The 21,284-nt window shown below is 43.7% G+C and overlaps 1 protein-coding gene across 1 annotated transcript in view; it reads right to left on the reverse strand.

Moving 5' to 3' along the window:
* The window catches only part of STK38 (serine/threonine kinase 38), a 202,793-nt gene extending 194,714 nt beyond the window's left edge, over positions 1–8,079 (reverse strand). The window contains exon 1 of the mRNA XM_069238981.1: positions 7,584–8,079. Coding sequence (XP_069095082.1) covers positions 7,584–7,714 — 131 coding nt within the window. The 5' untranslated portion in view covers positions 7,715–8,079. The remainder of the gene's footprint in view (positions 1–7,583) is intronic.
* Between the last annotated feature and the right edge of the window lie 13,205 nt (positions 8,080–21,284).

The following is a 21,284-nucleotide window of genomic DNA, read 5'->3' on the forward strand; positions in this document are numbered from 1 at the left end:
TGCAACTTTGACACTCGCTGGGGTAGCTATGTATTGACAGTATGGTTGTATAAGGGTTTATTTTTTCACAGTTCAGTTATGTAATAGTATAGTTTCATGTAGTAATTTGATATTTAATTATCTGAAGGATGAGAAAAATAATTAAGGCAATTATTAGCAAAAATAATAAAAGGCAATTATGAGCATCTGTTAATGGAAGGTGGGTATGTCGATTTTCTTATTCTATTTTTAAGTAGGCCATATCTGTAATAAAGGACATACTGGGTGTCCGATTGATGAACTGGACCAAGAAAGGCAGTGTGATGACTACGATTGCAAGCAGTGCTGCACGTGCTATTGGCTGAACATGGATAATTAAATAAAGCCTGGCGCCCTAAGCAAGATGTCTGTTGATGTAACATTTAACGGGTGCTCTTCAGAAGCATTTTTCTTGCCTACTACACCACTTTAGGGAGCCTTTCCTTCTGCACAGGGCTCTTTATGGAAAATACCTAGGATATCTGCAGCTGCACTCCCATGTGGGTGCAAATGCCTCTCTCAGTACTTGTGAATGATGATGGCCTCGAAGTGTGACCATGTACGCTTGTCGCGTTTCCATGCTGTCTTCATTTACAGTGGTTGTAGTGCATAAAAAGCATGGTGACTGTGATCCTGAGAGCGAGGTTCAGTGAGTGTGGTAGTAGGGCCAAATACATAACTAAAAGTTCAAAATATTCTGCAACCATTTTGTTGCTATTTTTTAGGTCGAGCCTTAGGTTCGACGTGTTGTATACTTTTAAAGTATACTTATACTGGGGTTCCAGTGATTTAATTTGGTGGTTCCACTGTCATTAAAAAACCCTTGCTTGCTAGTGGTCAGTTCTGCCTCTTTATCCTGCCTTTTTTCTCCTTGGGAGCACCACAAACTACTGTATAATTACGCTATGACCTGTTTATCTCTTCTGAAGGGGACTGTTTCTTTCAGTATTGGCCTGTTTGTCTTACATGGTGGGTGTATGATCAGCCCCTCCTCCCCACCAGCTTCCTCCGTAAACATAAACCAACAGCAGAGGGGCGCTTTTCCAGGGCCAGCTCGCTCTCTTCCTCTTGTTATTTTCAGTCTGTGTGGCAAGAAAAGTCCAGTCAGTAATTTACAACGCTAAGAGCTCTAACTCGAGCAAACACAAGACCATTGCATTCCATATGCTTTTTTTTGGGGGGTGGGGCTTTCTGACTAATGTGCTTTTCCAATGGCATTAATTTACAACTCTAATAGCTCTAACTCGAGCAAACACGAGACCACTGCATTCCAAATGCTTTTTTAGCATATTTCATCAGTTCAGACTGATCTTTACCCATGTCAGTGTGCCCATTTTTGAAATTTTGCAAGCAGAATTTATTTTGTCCCCTTTAATTGTAGTTTAGCCCGGGTTTAAGTAGGGGTGGGGGTGCGGAAGTTCTAACGCAGGCCGGGGGAGGAGGAGGGGTAGGGAGTCACTCACAGCAGCTTGGTTACGTTCCGTTTCGTAATTCTATTCAGCAAAAAGGTGCCATTTTTTGCTGCAAAACATATTTCATTCATCTCTTCAGTATTATTGCCAGACTGGATGGTTTGAATGTTTTAAGTGAAAAGGGTGTTATTACTGATCTGGGCACTGGCAGTGTTGTCCAGTAGGGAAGTGAAATCAAATGTCGATTCTGTTTTCGGGCGTGTTTTTTTTTTGTTTTTTTTTTGTTAAATCGCAAGCTTCCCCGTAGTTCTATTTCAGATATTCTGAGAGTGTAAGGCTATTACTTTCAGAACAAACGTGCTCGAGGGGCCCTCTGGAAAAATTTAACCGTGACCACGACATGACAGTGTGGACCATAGGAATATGAAACGCCACTGGATGTAAAATGTTTTTTCAGTGACCATCCTCTAAATACTCCCTTAGTAGTCTGTAAACCGTTTGACATTAAGGGTCCGGTTCATGCTGTTCTCCCCTCCCCCAACAACTTCCTCCCAGCCCCTCTTCACTTCTAACAAAGGTTTCCATTTTGCATAGTCCGCAAGGCCTCGGGCCCCCTCCAATGCACTGTGATTGTCCGACCTACTTGGAGAACACAGTACCTAGATTGTGGCAGTGTACTATGTTGGAAACACAAAGTGGCACATTGGTGGCAGTCTGCATCTTTAGTGACACAGTATAAAATTTACACAGCCTGCGTTCCTCAGATTACAAACCTTTACTCAGCATACCGTCACAGCCTATGCAGTTTTTGATCGTTTCCGCTCCGTGAAGCTCATTACCCAATCTCAGACAGCAAGCACCTATCAGAAAGCCTCCCGTCCCGCGTCTGCTAGTATGTATCTTTTAACAGACAGCAGATTCAGTCTGTCACTGTATACCTTCCTTACATCCAAGTAGTCGATATGCATTTTGGTGGAAACCAAATGTTTTGATTGGAAACAGGTTGCTTCTGGCAGTAATGGCTATCTCGGTTGCTTTCACCGTTTACAACCTTTCACTGTATAAGACTAATTACTGGTTCGTATGGGACACACTCAGAACACTTTGCCTCCTCACAGCAGGGCTGTCTCCAAGATATTCACAAAGATGTGTTAACTGTTAACGCTTTAATTAAAAATGGGCTTAGCACGGACAAAAGGCTTGCTGCAGAAAGGTCGCCTGCAGCCTCGGCCTCTACCCTTCTTCAGTAATTTCAATAACATAAGGCCTATCCTTTACTAAGTGTCTCTGCCCCTACTAAAGTACTCTGTTACCTTTGTAACAGGCGATATTTTTTTCTTTCAAATCGATGCAGTCACAGCACTGTTTTCAATAAGTGGTGATTATTTAATACATGGGGTATTTTTAATTTTCTCTGCTTAAACACTCAAGTGCTCGTATTGCCACTCTCCGGTTGGCACTGCCTCTTCCCCCCATGAGCATGCCCACCCTGTCACAACATCCAACACGTAACAATTTTTTTGCAAAACATATAAAGTCTATTTTTAATATTTCTACTCCTAGCCTTCCCCTGGTGTTTCTGTTAGTCAGCCAGCAACTCTGATGGTGGGGCAGTGAAAGTGGTATTCTATTCTAATTAGCATGGCAGATTTCAATTAGAATGCTAAATCTCAATATTTTCATTTTTTGCAGCAGATGGAGGAAGAAGGTAAATGGAAGTGCTTTAGTTGTATGCAGGGCCACAGGAATTATGTGGCAGAGAGGACCAAATTATGCGGGCGGGGTTGACCAATTAATGTGGCAAGAAAAGTCCAGTTATACATTTACAGTGCCAGTAGTTCTAACTCTCGCAAATGCGAGACCTATTGCATTGCAAATGCTTGTCTTTCAGGTTGCTGCACAGAAATGAATTCACACACTTTAAAGGACAAATAAAGGCAAGTGAAACTAATTGTCGGGATATACACGCTTTAAGGTTACAAAACCTCAACTGGCTAATACAATCACTGACCAGTCAAAGAACTGCATTCTGGTTGATGCAGTCAGGAATAGTGACTTATGTATTTATAGTGCTATGAGGTACCAGCAAATGATAGAAAGCATTGTGAATAAATAAGTCATCATTTTAACACTGTATTAAACACTGTGTGACAGGCTTAATTGCATATATTTTAGCAATATGTAAGCAGACTGTATGTACATAGTGCAAGCAGTGTTTATAAGTGTCCATTAAAACAATGCATTACAAAACTCAGCTTACAGCTCCTTTACATTAACTTTCAAAATGCATAAATCTCTGTCACCATGAAGCTTCAAGTGACTACATCGATTATAGTCCATACAGGCTCCCAAGCAGCCTTTGCATTTGGTGATTAACCAATTTCACACATTTACATCACTTTCAGGTAGCTGGCACTCTGGTGAGAAGGGCTGTTTCTCCAGCACTCTGTCCCTCTGTCTGCTTCACAGCACAGGAGTCTGCATTACCCACTCTGGTATGGTGGACTTTTAGCATAAGTCTGAGAAAATGTTTTTATTATTTTTTAAAATACAAAAAGCTGTGGTACGTAGGTCCCCATATGACCCACTCACTTTGACCTCTGTTTACATACAGATATCCTTTCAGATGAGTCAAAGGGGTGGCAGGAAGGAGGCTAGCACAGTCGATTTAGACGCAGAGCTCCCATGGTCTGAATCAACGGGACCTCAGAGTAAAGGCTGAGGAAAAAATAAAAGAAGCACGAACCACGGATACCGTCAAAGAGATGGCCCAGAGAGGGGCACTATATGGGAACTATGTTTTTACATCTAAAAATGGACAGAGTCAGTTTCCTTAGAGAGATGTCTTGAGGTTTTTTGTTTGTCTGTTTTTTGTTTTGTTTTTTAACATGGCCATTATTACTATTAGTGTGCCAGGAATGTGAGGGTGCTACAGAAACCATTTAGGACTGTTTTACGAAACAAAAAGGAAATGGGGGTAAATTTTCCCTGCAAGCATAAGAGCCCAGGCCACTCATGCTGTGCCAGGAAAGAACAGGACACAAGCAGCAGAGCAGATATGTGGGGATTTTATCTGTTTTTTTGCTTGTTTTTACAGAAAGGGGCAGGCGGCCTGCTAATGGCCTCATGCCTTGGAGTGATGGCCCAGTGGAGTGGGCAGAAAAAACAAGGCTGTAGGTATCATGGTGCTGAAGATTCAGTGGCACCTGACCCAGTGGTGTAAGCGGCCAATTAAACCTCAACTATGGCTGTGCTACTATACTTTCCAGCTTGCATTAGGGCTCAGTGCACCATTGCTGTGCCAGTGTTGCTTTGGGCCTTAGAGCAATGACATAAGGGAGAGGAAAACTGAAGCAGAGGAGACTCCTCTGCTTGAGCTTAGAGAGATGGGGGTGGGGCAGGTGAGGCTACACGGAGGCCCATGTTTTCAACAAAGGGCAGAGAAAGCTCAATTTGTGAGCTTACAGCTTTCATAAGTAAAGCAAGTGCAGTGGCCCGGGGCTGAAGGGTGTGTGTTTGAAAAGTCCACAACATCACTATTATAAATGTCTTACTTTACAAAAGGTGCACGGGGGGGTCATTTCCGTTGCAAGCATTAGGGAAGAGGTCACCTTTGCTGCACACAGGGAGACAATACATGGGGGCTACTTTTTTTTTAAAGGGGCACTGAGCCTATTTCAAGATTGTAGTAATGACCAGGCTTCGTGGGGAAAGGGTGTAAAAGACACAAGAGACAGCCTGCAACTGAGAGCCACTGCTATCGTTACTGCACCAGGTGCAGCTGCCTTGGGACCCATGACTGTGATAGGCTCACATCACCAAAACTAAGAGGAGCAGTGTTTTTGTCAGTTTCTGACTGATGCATTTGCCCTTCTTTATGTCTCGTACTTACTATGAATTATGAGCTATAGAAAATGTACCTCTGAAATGATCGTATAAACCCCATCTTCTGCATTCTGGCCTGCCCCTCTTGCTCCCCCAGTCCTTGCCATAAATGACTAGGGGGCTGGGGCAAGGACAGATTTAATAACATTTTGCTTAAAGTGGGGCTCAGGGCAAAAAATTCCGAAGACCTCTTCTAGGGGCTTTCTCTGCTCATAGGTTCTTTTTCAGAGAGCTTTCCTCATTGATTTCACTTTAGGGAGCCTTTCGATGGTTATGAACAGATTTACCATGCTAAAATCCATCTCATGATTCTGCATATACAGCAAACATGCAGTTGTGGTTCTTCGAGGAAAAGTAAATGATAGCTTTCCAGCTAACACTGTTCTAGTAAATATTTACCATTTGCCATAAACTGATATATTCAAATCTGCAGACATTGGTAAGAATCAAAAAACTGACTTGAGCACAATCAGACAACCATACCAAGATTACAAAAGGGGATCGGAATGTTAAACCTACCGAAAAGGAGAGGGAATGTGCACAAGTAGGTCTTTTATCCCAAAGGCATCCTTTCAGGCATTGACATATTTTGCGAGGGGGAATATTCTCAAGTATAGTCTGAGGAAATAATCTTTGAACTCTGGAGACCGCTTTTCTGGTAACTCGCAGGCAGAACATAATTTTTCTAATGGAAATCCCAGGTACTCCTTTGATTACCTAGCAACTGACCCTGGAGGCTTTGTCGACTGAAAATATTTTAATGTGCTCCCATGGCCAGAAAGTGATTATATTCCACTAAATTTAACGTATTCATTAGAGTGCGTTGTTTCTAGACAGAGGATTACTCGAGAAATTTCAAGATGGATAAGTATTAAAAAAGATCTAATATGAGAAAAGAGTCCTCGAGAATACAAAGGACATTAATCTAATGTAAACAACTGCAACAAGCATGATTATAACGTATGAAAACGATAATTGTGTTTCATTTTCTATAGAAAATGTCAAGAAGCACAACAGCACTGCAAAAGTTTACTTATATGTGAAGCTAAATACTTTAGCTTGATCTAAAAAAATATAAGGAACTCAAGAATTGTAACTGCTTAAATAGTAAATACAAGCAGGGTTCTATTGAGCCTGGCACTTGATGGAGAGTGGTTGCAAAAGGCTTGCTGAGGGCGCGGTTTTCTTCGTGCATATCTTTTCAGAAAAGGAGTCACTAAATGTAAATATTGGTTAGACTCTAGGGCCAGCTGAAGTCCGAAGTACAATGTTTACCCAGGTGACAGGCAACACTTTTCTCTCTTTTTTGTGTATGACCTACTGTTATCAATACCTCTTGCTTTGGTGGAATAATTAATCCCAATTAGAATAGGGGGGATTAAAGTTCTCAAGCCTCACACACATTAATCACTGTCCCGGATAGTTTAAAAAAAAGCTGCATGCTTTTGTAAAGGCTTGAAGAGTGGGCGATACAAAAGCGTGCCTTCTCATCCATGTTGTTATCCATTTTGAAGGCTTATCTATCAGATGCCCTAAGAAAAGAAAATCAATTCCCCAAAAACCAAATCAAGATTAAAATAATACCCTCTTTATTGATTATGGATCAAATAGCTGGTGGTTTATAAAGGCAGATCAACCGATTGCATGGATATTGTGAGGAAAATAAAATAAACATTAACACTAGTCACACTCATGTTATGCCTTTGGATAACATCCCCTCAGGATCTGTTTGAAAACTAAAGATCACAGCTTTAGAATTCTCGTCTCTTGCTGTACGGTTATGCACAGACTTGAGGTATTCATCTTGTCTTTTTGAAGCTGTGTCAACAACAGGTATAGACAACTGCAGGGTTCGTTTCAGTGAACTCAACAATTATCGACCCAACGGGCATATGCTGATTAACTGTATTTAAAAAAAACACACACATCATTACTTTGTGTTACGCATTGACATTACCTGTGAAAACCTAATCCTCTTGGAGTGCTGGCCTGCCAAGAGTACGTGCACCTCCTGCTGCAGTTATTAATGTTGACACTCGTCTCACACTGCAAATTGTAATCACTCAAGTACCCACCCTCTGAGCTAAGCACAGACCAACGGCGTCTCATACCTTGCATCGCAGTGTACGCAAAAGCCATTTCAAAAGCACCTGCTCTTTACAGCGCAAGGTTGTTACAGGGGTATCAACTCCTCATTTATCCAAATACCCACTCCAGGTTCTTCATACTATTGCCCAAGTTCTGCTGTCTTGCACAGTACAGTATTACCTGAGTACTCGTTCCTCATGTTGTGCCATCAAACTACTGTAGTAGTTCTCCAGAGTCACTTTGGTGATTGTGACCCGTTCCCGAGTGTGACTGCTGGGGGAGGTACATGGTGCCGGACCGGTCATAGCCATACCGAGTAAACAAAAAGAAAAGCCCGCAAGCACTTATTGGTAGTCTTCGATGCATTCACAAACACGGAAGAACAACAGAGATCTCAGGACAGAGCAACATGAGTAGTTTGCGAGGCCCTAACAGGGCCACGGGAGGTAGCGGATAATAGAAATGAAGGCCAGACTACTTGCCAGTGTATCGAGGGACATGGAAAACAGACTACTGACTGGGGAGTGGAAACAAAAGGTGGACTGTCTGCTTTGAGGGGGACGCAGAAAACAACGACATCAATAAGATTCAGCGCTGACAACAACCCTCGTAGTGAGGATGGCCATTTGTTTAGGTTTTCTCTGTAATGTCCGTTAATTGCGACTACAATCTAATTACTTCTGGATATGAGTCTGTCCAGTAATTTACGCCGAACAACCAATCACGTAGGTGAAAGCATGCAGCAGAAGCAGAGAAAACCGTGATGGCCTTCGATTGGTTAGGAAGTTCTAGTTGTTCATTGGCTGTTGGGCTTTGGAGGCTTGAAAGGTTTGAAGTTCTACTGCATCTAGTTGACGGTTCCTAGTTTTAATTGGGCATTTTGGTTGTTCCGTGTAATATTGGGTAAAATAAATATCCCCTGTCCTTGCGCTGTCTTCGATATTCTTTCATGGAGGTGTGGCCAAGGGACAGGGGCGTAGGAGACTTTAAAGTTATTGGGGGGGGGGCATCGGTTTACCCTGCACAGATTTCATGTGTTCTGTGAATCCCAGATTCCAATAGAGCTATTTAATTGCATAGTTTCGAAGTAAGATGAAAAGGCATGCAGTGCAAGTATGCTTTATTGTTAGTTGCATGTTATTTACATTCCTCAAATAAATTAGATCTAATGTAAATAAACATGTTTATGTTTACAAGGGTTCTGGTTGTTCTGGATGTTAAAGGGGTGTTTAGGGTTCAGGGGTGGGTTAATGAAGAAGGAAGTAAGGGCAGTAAAGGTGTTTTTAGCATTCAAGGGTGGGTAAGGATGCAGGGTAGTGGTAGTAAGGTTGCAAAGGGAGTTTTCGGTTCAGGGGTAAATGGAGGTAAGTGGTTGTTAGGCTTGAATAGGTAGCTAGAGTTAAGATGTGGTAGGGATGTTGGAAATTTGCCCTTTCTGATTAGTCACCCCTATTTCTTTTTTCCTATTTCTTAAACCTTTTTTTTCTGCTGACTATAGAACTCTGCACACTTTATCCCTGCAAACCAGTGGTAAAGAGCATGTGCTCCTCCCTTCAGTGTCATAAAACAAATATACTCTTCATTGGCTTATTTAACATACCAATAAGTCCCTAATATATGGTACAAAGTGAACCTAGGGCCAGTAAGTTAAATGTCACCAGTGGGCTGCAGCAGTCATTGTGCCAGCCAGTACAGTGACAGAGTAAAGCATGTCTTGAGGACTACCACTGTAGCCTGCCTGTGTAGTTTTAAAATGCCAATTCGTTCTGTCAAAATATACCCTTTTGTCAGGCTAACCTTCTTTTTAAGTATGAATAAGTTACCCTAAATGAGGCCTTACTGCCCAAATGGTAGGGAGCATGGTATTTAAAAGTGGGACATGTGGAAGTTTGATATCCCACAGCTATTTTAACTGTACCAAGGCTGGCTTCTTCCATAGGGAAATGCTGGATGACATCATAACAATTTACAATGCTAATTTCAGATTGGTAGCAGCTACAGAAGTATTTAATAGACTCTTTTTAATAATTAAACAAAATTCAGTGTAATGGTAGCGTTGAATTTTATCTAACTCTTTTGCCTGTCTATAGCCTCTGCAGCCCTTTTCTGTATGTATGGCAGCTTGATAACTCCCCTGTAGTGAGTTATGAGCTACATCCAGGATAAGAACGATTGACCTTGGGCTGGGGAGGTATTGTCCTTCCTTGACAGGATGGTATGGAAGCTATGCCCAGACACTTGGTGCACTTCAAAGGGGCCTCCCCTGTCAAAGGCAGATCCAGCTCATACCCGGACCTGCCTCTTCTTCTTTCCTTCTTATTAGCAAAGCACCAACCCCAGTGGGGGATAACTGCCCTAGAACTGGTTTAGAGTGACCAATGTGATGGGACTGTGAGTATCTTCTTTGAGATTACGTGTCAAATTCTGCTTGAATGTAACATCCTACTTAACAGGTTTGCTGGAATTTAACATTTTGTATTTCACCTTTATTACTGTTTTTGTACTGCATAAATACTTAACACATTGACTCTAAGTTAGACCCATCTGCTCTGTACCATAGAACCAGGGGGTTGAGCTCAAGTTTAATTAATGATTTTACTGGTTCACCCTGACAAGGATTGTTAGATCTGACAGCCCTAGGCTGTTCACCCCTAACTTTTTGCTTGCCTGCCTGCCTGCCTCCCTCCACTTTTGAGATACTGTTTGTGCTGGTTTTTAGACTCTGCACACTTTACTACTGCTAACCAGTGCTAAAGCGCATATCCTCTCTCTTTTTAAACATGGTAACATTGGATCATATGCAATTGGACTATTTAATTTACTTATAAGTCCCTAGTAGAGTTCATTATGTGCCCAGGGCCTGTAGATTAAAAGCTACTAATGAGCCTGCAGCACTGATTGTGCCACCCACTTAAGTAGCCCCTTAACCTTGTCTCAGGCCTGGCATTGCAAGGCCTGTGTGTGCAGTTTCACTGCCAATTCGACTTGGCATTTAAAAGTATTTGCCAAGCCTAAAACTCCCCATTTTCTACCTATAAGTCACCCCTAAGGTGTGCCCTGGGTAACCCCTAGGGCAGGGTGCTGTGTAGGTAAAAGGCAGGACATGTACCTGGGTAGTTTACATGTCCTGGTAGTGTAAAACTCCTAAATTCGTTTTTACACTGCAGCGAGGCCTGCTCCCTTCATGGTCTAACATTGGGGCTGCCCTCATACATTGTTTGAGGGGTAGCTGCCGATGTGAAAGGGGTAGGAAGGTCATATTTAGTATGGCCAGGATGGTGATACAAAACCCTGCTGACTGGTGAAGTTGGATTTAATATTACTATTTTAGAAATGCCACTTTTAGAAAGTGAGCATTTCTCTGCACTTAAATCTTCCTGTGCCTTACAATCCACGTCTGGCTGGGTTTAGTTGACAGTTCCTTGTGCATTCACTCAGACACACCACAAACATAGGATACGCAGCCTCACTTGCATACATCTGCATTTTGAATGGGTCTTCCTGGGCTGTAAGGGTGGAGGGCCTGCTCTCACACAAAGGACTGCCACCCCTCCCTACTGGGACCCTGGCAGACAGGATTGAACTGAAAGGGGACCTGGTGCACCTCTAAGCCACTCTTTGAAGTCTCCCCCACTTCAAAGGCACATTTGGGTATAAAAACAGGGCCTTTGCGCTACCACCTCAGACATTTCCTAGAGAAGAAACCTGAACCAGAACCTGCATCCTGCCAAGAAGAACTGCCTGGCTGCCCAAAGGACTCACCTGACTGCTTTCTGAGAAGGACTGCTGCCTTGCTGTTGCCCTGCTGTCTTGCTGCTCTGTTGATGTGCTGCAGAAGTGCTCTCCATGGGCTTGGATAGAGCTTGCCTCCTGTTCCCTGAAGTCTCAGGACCAAAAGGACTTCTGTCCTGCAACTTGAATCCCCGTGCAGCGAAAATTCGACGCACCGCCTGCCAAGAATGACACACAGCCTGCTTGCAGTGAAAAATTCACTGCACGCCGAGACCGGAATGACGCAGCCCAACTTCGTGACAGAAGATTGACGCAGTGACGTGCCCGGAACTTCGACGCACGGCCCTACTGGATCGACGCAAGCCAACTCACAACGACGCAGCCCGACTTCCTGAGAGGAATAGATGCAGAGTCTGCCGTGCAGTAGAAAATTTCACGCATCGCCCACCAGAATTGATGCAGTTCCTGTGACCTCGCTCCGCAAGCCCAGGATTCCACGCATCGTCCCCGGGGTGTCTGAAAACCCCGCAACCCGAAGAGAATCCAAGTCCGCGTGCCAGAAATCGACGCAACGTCTTCCCAGCGTGGAAAATAACTACACAAGTCTGTGTGCGAAGGGGCGAAACCAACGCACACCTACTGTTTTCCACACATCTCCTGCTCTGCGATCCCTTGCGAGGATTTTTCAGCGCAAACCAGGTACTTTGCCCTGCAAGAGACACTTGTTGTTTCTAGGAGAACTTAAGACACTTTTTATTGCGTTTACAGTAATATTTCAATTCTAAGACACTTCATATCACTTTTCAGTGATATCCCTACATTTGCTTATTTACATCTTTAATCGTTTTGACCTGCATTTAGCCAGATAAATATTGTATATTTTTCTAAACACTGTGTGGTGTATTTTTGTGGTGCTATATTGTGTTATTGTATGATTTATTGCTCAAATACTTTACACATTGCCTTCTAAGTGAAGCCTGACTGCTCAGTGCCAAGCTACCAGAGGGTGGGCACAGGATAATTTGGATTTAGAGGCAAGTAGATGTGAAGAGAAGTAAAGGGTTTTAGGGTTGAGCAGGTAGAGGAAATGGAGGTATGGGTTTTTAGTCTTCAGAGACAGGAAGAGGTAAGGGGCTTTTAGGGTTCAGGGCTTTGTAGAGGTACAGATTTGAAAGGGGCTTTAGGGGGTTTTAGGGTTCAGGGGCTGATACTGCTAAAAGGAGGTAAGAGGTTTTTAGGCTTCAGAACTGGGGAGATGTAAGAGATTTTTGGGGTCAGAGCTGGGTAGAGGAAGGTGGGATGTTGTTAGGGATCAGGGGCAGGTAGAAGTAAAGGAAGGAGCAAAAGGGTGCTTTATCGTCATACGGCAGAAAGAAGAGTGGTAACGTTTTTTAGGGTTCAGGGGTGGGCGGAGGTAAGGGGTTTTCAGGGCCCTGGGTCATGTAGAGGTAAAGGGAGGTAGGGGATTTTTAAGGTTTACGGGCAGGTAAAGGTTTAAGGAGGTAGGGGGTTTATGAGGTTGGATAGAGGTAAAGGGAGGTAAGGGAGTTTTAGGGTTGAAAGGACTGAAGAGGCAAAGGGTGGCAAGTGGTTTTAGTGTTCAGAGGTGGGTAGGGTTAAAGAGAGATAAATCATTTTTAGGTTTCTAGGATGGGTAGAGAGAAAGGGAGTTAGGGGATTTCTAGGGTCAAGGGCAGGTAATCACAAAGTTAGGTAAGGGCTTTTAAGAGTTTATGGGTGGGTACAGGTCAAAGGAGGTAATTGGTTTTTAGGATTAAAGGGCAGGTAGGGATAGAGGGAGGTAACAGAATGTTAGAGTTCAAAGCAAGTAGAGGTAAAGGAAGGTAAGGGGTTTTAAGGTTCAGGCAGGCAGAAGTAAAAGGTAAGGGGGTTTTAGAGTTCAATCAAGGGATCTTTTTAATGGTAAAAGGAGGTAAGGGGTTTTAAGGATTCAAAGGTGGATAGAGGAAAAAGGAAGTAAGAAGGTTTTAGGGTTCAGGGGTGAGGAGACGTAAAGGGTGGCAATGGGTTTTAGGGTGAAGGGATGGGTAGGTTTATGGGGAGGTATGGAGTTTTTAGGGTTGAAGGGCGAGAAAAAGTAAAGAGTAGCAAGAGGGTTTTAGGTTGCAGAAGTAGAAGTAAAGGGGTGATAAGTGTTTTAGTGTTTAGCGACCGATAGAGGTAAATGGAGGTCTTGGAATTTTAGGGTTCATATTGGGTAGTGATAACAGGAGGTAAGGGGTTTTAAAGGTTCAGGTGTGGGAAAAAGCAAAGGGAGGTCAGAATTTCTAAGGTTCCGGGAAGGGAAGAGGTAAAGGGTGCCAGGGGGTGTTAGGGTTCAGGGATGGCAAGAGGTAAAGAGAGGTAAGGGAATTTTATAGTTCTCTGGTTGTTGGGATAAAGGGAGGTAATGGGATTCTAGGGCTCAGAGTCAGTTAGAGGTAAAGGGAGGTAATTGTTTGATGGATTAAGGGGCGGGTCCAGGTACACAGAGGTAAGGGGGTTTTAGGCGTCAGTGATGGGTAGATGTAAAGGGAAGCAAGTGTTTTCTATGGTTTAGGGGGGGATAGAGGTAAATGAGGGGTAACGTTTTTTTTTAGTTTTGTGATGGGTAGAGGTAAAATGAGGTAAGGAGTGTTTAAGGTTCAGGGGGGTAAGAGGTAAAGAGCTTAAATAAAAGGGTAGGAATTAGGTGGGTTATCCCATAACAAAAAGAAATAAAACAGAAAAAATAACTCCTTGGCCATACTGAATGATAGCTTACAATGTCCTTAGCAACAATGGACCTTAGCAAGAAGTGCTTAACTTGCCACCCCATCTTGCCAGAGATGGGTGTTTTGGTCTTTTTACTTCAGAGGCTTGATGCCTGATCCCCTATTACAATCAGTTTGACATACATCACCCCATTTTGCAAGATTCCTTTTCATTGAAGTGAATTTAGAATTATTCATAAAGCTCCCCCATCACCTCATCTATTGTTATGAACTCATTGACCTTTCTCTTCTCCTGTGGACAAGCATTGCTAAGGCTGCAACTTCCACAGCACCCTACAGGCAATACTTAAAGTTCCAGGTAGGGTAATGGTAATAAGGGAGTGTGACGCTAGATCAGTGATACTCAAGTACAGCCCACAGGCTGCATGGGGCCCTTCTGACCTTTGGATTCAGCTCCCTTGTCAACAGCAGTACTGAGCTGTTGTTTACTCGATTCTGCCCTAACATTAAAAAGATGTTAAATAAATGGGCAAGCATTTGTTTTCAGGTTAATTGAAGTTAAAGAAAGGAAGTAACTAAGATTTAACTTAGGAACACTTTCTTTTTATTAAGACAAATGTTTTTCATTAGCATGCAGAACTGTTTGACCTTAGTACATCAGTTTATATCAGTGCATTGAATAGTGTTTTTATTTTCAAAGTGATATTTTTTAAACATGACTTTACAAAACATTCATGCTTCCTTCCACCCACACTGATAACAATCACAATAGTGACGTAAGAGGCAAGTCACTTGTTATGTGCAGGTTTTGGGTGGCCTGTTTTGGTATTATTCATGGACAACATTATAGTTTATTAAATCATGCACAGAAAAAGGTTTCATAGAGTGCACAACTTGAAGTCATGTATGTCATAGTCCTCATAAGTGATAAGGAAGATAAAGGAGGGAAGTGAAATAAAACAATTACCTAGAATCACACAATTTGGTCATGTGGGGAAGCCAGGATTGATTTAAGGTTTTCTGGTTTCACATTGTGCAATTCAGCCGCTAGATGTACATGCTTCACTTCTCCTACACCCACCTTACAGCCCCCAACCCTCGAAAACCCTCCCAACGCCATTCTGCCGGCATCAATAGAACTCTCTGTCACACCACAAACCAAACCATTTATCCCTTAGCAAAATGTTTGCGAGTTCCCATGCACTAGGTAATGCTCGGCCTGGGCCTGCCAGCCTGGTGGCACACGAAGTTCCCAGTCCTCCTCAATAGACGTGGCCAGGGTCGGATTGGGATCAACAATAAGCCCGGGCACTCCCAAAAAGTGGCTTCCATTTAAGGTGTGCATCTTTTTGCAAAGCATTTGTTGGTCAGTGTCACAGCATTCAATTTTGGAGATATAAGTAGTAAATGAAGACCCTGCAAATCACCGGTTTGATTATGTGATTAACCTTGAGCTCACTATGCTATCTTTTGGGCTTGCTGACAGTTTGTAGTTGATAAGCATAGAATTCAAAATAGTATTATATTTAAACAGGCTATGCACTTGAGCTACTGCTTTAGGTGGGATGAAAAAGGTGGGCGTGTTCTCTGAAATGAGTGTGGACAAAAAATGTAGCTAGGACTCTTTTATAAGAGATGTGCCTTTGTAACTATGGGTGTGGCCTGAACCATGAGTTGAAACCCAGGGCTTTCAAGGCGTGTCACCTGATCAGTATTTGAAGACCTCTGATTGGGTTTCCTGTTAGTGACTCGAAATACATCACAGAAGGAACACATACCCATAAAACAAATCATACCATTTGACTTTACTAGTGCTTGTTAACACTGATTTATCATATTTAGAATATAAATTAGTATTCTTCCCTTCATCTTCCGCTGCCATCCCCCTCTCTGTGTTAGTTGCTTACAGCCTTTTCTCTTCACATCTCCTTCTGTCAGCAACTGAAAAGTGAACTAACTTTGCCCGACAAAAAAGCAAGCATAGTAGTGTTTCTAGTAAGTTTAGATCTATTTGAATTAGAATGTGTTTTTGTTAAAATCTGCAAATTACGCTGGAGATGATGAGTTATTTGAACAGTGCGGCAAAGCCATAAGTATGCAGAAAATGGAATGGCCGCAGAATTGCAAAATTCCAGTGTCCCTGCTCATGAGTTGCTTGAAAAATGAAACATCGGAAGTGCACCTGGAAAAGGGAAATAGGGAACTGTATAAATAAAACGTGTGAAATGTAATAGAGTCTCCATCACTGGCCCCAACAAGTAAATTAAGGTTGTCTATATAGGGTCCTGTAGAGACCCGTTTCAGTGTCTATTTTTGCTGCTGCTTCTTAGCACTGCCAGGATTAACCTCCTCTCGCGGAAGCCCTAAAGCTTAAACCAGCGTTCAAGTGCTTTAATTTAAACATAAAGATGAAATAATATTCTAAAACAAAGATAAAATAACATCCGACCTTTGTGAAAAACAGGACTCTCCTACTGAAACTGAGACTTGCCTGCCAAGGTGCAAAAAAGATTTGAAGGTTGTTCTTCTGACCGTATTCTCTGCAGGCCCCTGGATTGACTTGGTCCACCAGGAAAAAAGGCTGCACCATCTGGTTTGGCCAGTAATGGCTGCACCATCTGGTTTGGCCAGTAATGGACTTGCTCAGCACGGAAGAGGGGTGACAAAGACCTGCCTGGCCGCTGCTTTTAGTCTCTGGTGAGGTCGCTCAACCTTCCCCACCCCCCACTTGTGTTCAGTGTGCCCGCCCGGCGGGAGAGATGAAGACACAAACCAACAGCAGTTTATTTTTCCCTCATGAAGATCAGTGATTCCTCCAGGCCCATTTGGCAACCAGGTCCTTCCCTTAGTCCAAATCTCTAGGCCAGTATTATTTTGCAATGGACCTGAGGCAGCCTAAAGGGTGAGTAGGAAACTCAAAACTGCACAAAATATCAGACAGTGCACCACAGTAAACAAAATCTGCCCACAGTTGACCCTTATGCACCGGCCCATCGATCAGTGCCCGACAGTCCGCCTTCCCAATCCGACCCTGGACATGGCCTGAATGCTGATAGCAAACTCAGGTTTATCCTCCTATTACTTTGTCTTCACACCTGAGGGCTTCTGGCAGCTGTAACAGTACGTTTTAAAGGTGCTCTGTAGGTGGTAGCAATTTAAGGTTGGGGCTTTAATAGGTACAGCTTTTACATGCTAATAGATCTGTCAATGGTGGAGATGAGTGGGATAATTCATTTGTCCCAGTCGTCCCCCAGCCCTTGTCCCCGTGAACCCCACACTCCAGAATCTGGGGGTATAAATCCCCTGCGTCCCCCACACTTCCTATGCCCATGCCAAGGGGTCATCATTACGAGTGTCCCGGTTCATTGCGATATGCATTATCTGTGAAAAATATTGGCACGTCAAATTTGCAATATTTATTGGTGAAGAAATGCTAGTAATTCTGTCAGGACCAGAGGCTCAGATTATGCTTCGCTCTATTTCCTGCATAAAACAACACCAGCCAATAAGAACAATATAAAGTAAAAACTAAATGACCCGTGGTTCGTCCCTAAGACCCTCCTTCTATAGAGGAAATTTTCTTCATTTTAAAATCCTCCCTCTTTGCTGCTACACAGCCAGTTAAGTGATATTATCCTTTATATGTCTTTGTGCATGTGGTAGTATTCGTAAATGTTATAACAACACAAGAGTGCTCTAACGGTCGAAGTCTCTCGTATCGACTTACCTTTTTAGAATGTTATGTATAATTGTATAGGTTAATCCTGCCGTTTTTTGACATAGAATCGCCGTGTGTTGTGGGGCAAGCGCACTACTGCTTCAGACAGCACGTCCCTCTACTGATTGTTAGTTTCCCCTGTGGATGGGTGTTTAGTTTTGGGAGCACGTCTTGCCTCCCAGCTGGTGGTTCCCTCCACAGGCTCAAGTTGTGGAGTGGGAGGGAGACACGGTGTCCTCTTTCTAATCCCTTGGGACTGGGCGCACGCACTCATGCATGAAGGCGCCATGCGTCTTCTGAATGCAGCGGCTGGATTAATCATAGTCGTCTAGCGGCGCTCTTCTTGCTAGTGATATATGGTGCCTAAATTGCCACACATTTGTGCCCTGGTGCTTCAACAACCTGCTCCCACTGCACCATGGTGCACGGGAGTGTGCACAGGATTGTAAAATGCCATCTAAAGCTCTGCTTAGAGTGCTGAACAGGTGGCTCCCACCAAGCAGTAGCTAAACTTTCCCCAGCTGGGATGAGCACTGCCTCTTTTTTAGTAGTGGCCACTACTACCTTAATTGCAGCCTAATCTGCTCCTTGTGGCCCCAACCTCAGTGAGTGATGGCCGAATATGATCAGTATGAGGATAGCTTGGAAACCTATGGTGAGAATAAAAAAGTCTTCCCAGAGGAGAACCAGGTCAAAGCAATAGATAATAGTGTGCAATTATTGGTGAACAAAGCTTTAGTTAAGGCCCTAGGGCCCCCCACCCAACATTTTCAGGGCTTTGCCCAGCAAAAAGGATGGTTACCTCTCCTTAATCTTGCGAAGGACTCCCATACTCCACTTACTACGCCTAGCAAAAGGAAAGCAAAAAGATGGTCCCATACTGAGGGGTTTGAAAAACTTTCTGAGACAGTCAGAGAAGGGCATGGGTATGGTGTTTCTCAACCCCTCTTTGCTATTCCTGATGAATCGCCTAAACCCACCGATCTTTCTGACTCTGACTCCCACTCCAGTGGGTACAGTGATAGTGACTAGGATGAGCCTTTAGGGCCCAGTAAGCAAGGGCGCACAGAACTCTAAACTGAAAACCGTTCCAAACACCCCTAAGGTATTAACATTCAAACCTACGAAAATCATCTACCCACGTGCATCCCGCTGGACCCACCCACAAGAGTTTGCCGTATATGCCCAAAGCAACATCAGACAAGCATTTGACAAAGATGTCTGTGCCCAATTACGCACGGAATGCCCCAGACCTAACCTGGTCGGTAAAGTGACAGAGACCCCCGAAGTAGACCCCACAGTGCTCAGTTTTATAAAGAAATAGGCAAAAGATCCCAATCAGGGTATAGACAGGGCGTGGTCTAACTGCCTGAACATCTCCAGACCTCTGACAAAGATTCTGGAGATTGCCTTCCTGGCCAAGGAGTCTGGCTAACCCATAGATCCCAATATTTTGGTGGGATGGGTACAACATGCAATACGCCAATTGGGGAATGCGAACATAGCCATCTCCACAGAGAGGTGGCAATCCAATCTCTTGCGCATAGACTCAAAGTTTAACAACTTAGCCTCCTCAGAGGCAGGAACAGTGGCTCAAGGCCTTCTGTTTGAGGGCCCTTTTGTTAAAGGCCTAGCCAAGTTTGCCACAACATATAACATGCTGGACAGAACTCAACTTTTGTTGAAAAAAGTCTTCCTCAGTACCCTTTTTGGCAGGATGGGAGATATAGGGTCTGTTTGGCAGGCCAAGGTTATTCCCAATGCCCTCAAAAAGAGGCCTCATTCCGTGGCCGGGGATACTAGCAAGAACAGTCCTCTTACAATACATTCTATCCCACATGCCCACAGGGGGTGGGGCAATCACGATTCCGCAGTGAATACCACAAAAGCTATCAAGGGACATCCCGAGATCCTGGGTACACAAGTGAGAATTATCACTTTGTCCGAAATAACTTTGGGGAGCAGGACTCATTTACTTCTTCACTACTGGCAGACTTGGACTCAAGACCCTTGGGTACTCGAATACACTCAGGGTTACATACTAGAGTTCTACTCCACTCCCTGCCAGCCAGGTCCTCCCCAGAGCTAATTTTTCCCTTCAGAACAAGAGCTCATATCAACAGAAATTCACCTTATCTTTTGACGACCCAGATCTTGCAGGATCTGGGCTTTGTCATAAATCAGCCAAAGTCATGTCTGACCCGCTCCAAAAAGATGAAGTTTTTGGGTTTCAAGATCGACTCAGTTTTGTCTCAGCTAATTCTACAGACGCAAAAGATTCAGAGTATCAAGAAGGTATTGGGGGCTGTGTTGTGCAGCATGACATTATCCTTGAGGTCAGTCGCTCGGATTGTGGGTCTCCTCACCTCGTTCTCCCAGGCCATGTTTCCGGGCCATCTTAATTGCAGGACTTTACAGAGACTAAAAATCCAGCATCTACAGAAAGGTCTTTCATACTCAGACCACGTTCACCCCAGAGGAAGCCAAGAAAGAAATGACCTGGTAAAATGGAACACATGGATACATAGAATGGCAAAGCGATCTTTGGCAGCTCCACTGACATAATTCTGGAATCAGATGCCAGCACATGGGCTGTGGAGCCAGATGTGGGTCCCTCACCACAGGAGGTCAGTGGTCATAGTCCAAACTCTAGCTCCACATCAATTGTCTAGAGCTCCTTGCGGGCTCTTTTGCGATCAAGAGTCAATCACCAGAACAAATAAATATTTTCAGAATGGACAATGTCTCAGCGGTCCAATATGTCAACCAGATAGGGGGAACAAAAATTTGGATGCTGATGGAAATTGGCAAGGATATTTGGCGCTTCTGTCTCCAGAATCACATTTCAGTCTTAGAGGAATATCTCCCGGGGAGATCAATTCAGTGGTGGACTGGAACTCCAGATATCTCTGTGACTACAGCGATTGGAGGCTGCATCTGAAAGTATTCTTCACCCTCAATCGCGTGTTGGGCCCTTGCTCAATAGATCTCTTTGCATCTTGACTCAATCGACAGATCCCTCAGTTTTTCAGTTGGCGTCCGGACCTCAAAGCAATGGCGACATATGCCTTCTTACAGGAGTGGTCTCCCAATCTGGGATATGCCTTCCCTTCTTTCAGCATAATCCCCAGAGTCCTGTTGCAAGTCCAACGACAGAAAGCCAAGCTTATCTTAGTGAACCCACTCTGGAAAGCTCAACCTTGGTTCCCTTTGGCTCTTGAATTGTCTTGAGACATTCCTTTCCTGATCCAGTCTAACAGGGACCAATTGCTGGACCCAGTAAGATTCCCTCACCCACTAATCTTTTCAGAACAGCTCGGACTAGTAGCATGGAGGGTTTCCGGAATATATGGCAGATGCCAGGCATTTATAAGGCACATGCACCCTACACCATTTTCTTACCCACAATGCCCTGCAAACCTCCAACTTTGCATGAAATCACACATTCTCCCCACATTTTTGTGATGGAACCTTTCGGAATCTGCAGGAATCCACAAAATTCCTACCAACCAACATTGTCACATCTATACCTCATATTCTGCCCCACTGGTCAGCGTGAAACGTTTTTTTATTTCAAACTGCCCTTTTGGACCCGCTTTGGTTCCGCCTCAATTTTGACATGTTTTAGCTCTTCCCTGTCCCAGGCACTTGGCATCCCTACACAAGTGAGGTATCATTTTTATTGGGAAACTGAGGGGAATGTTGGGTAGTAGGAAA

Source organism: Pleurodeles waltl, chromosome 6, assembly GCF_031143425.1.
Source record: "Pleurodeles waltl isolate 20211129_DDA chromosome 6, aPleWal1.hap1.20221129, whole genome shotgun sequence".
In the NCBI taxonomy this organism is placed as follows: Eukaryota; Metazoa; Chordata; class Amphibia; order Caudata; family Salamandridae; genus Pleurodeles; species Pleurodeles waltl.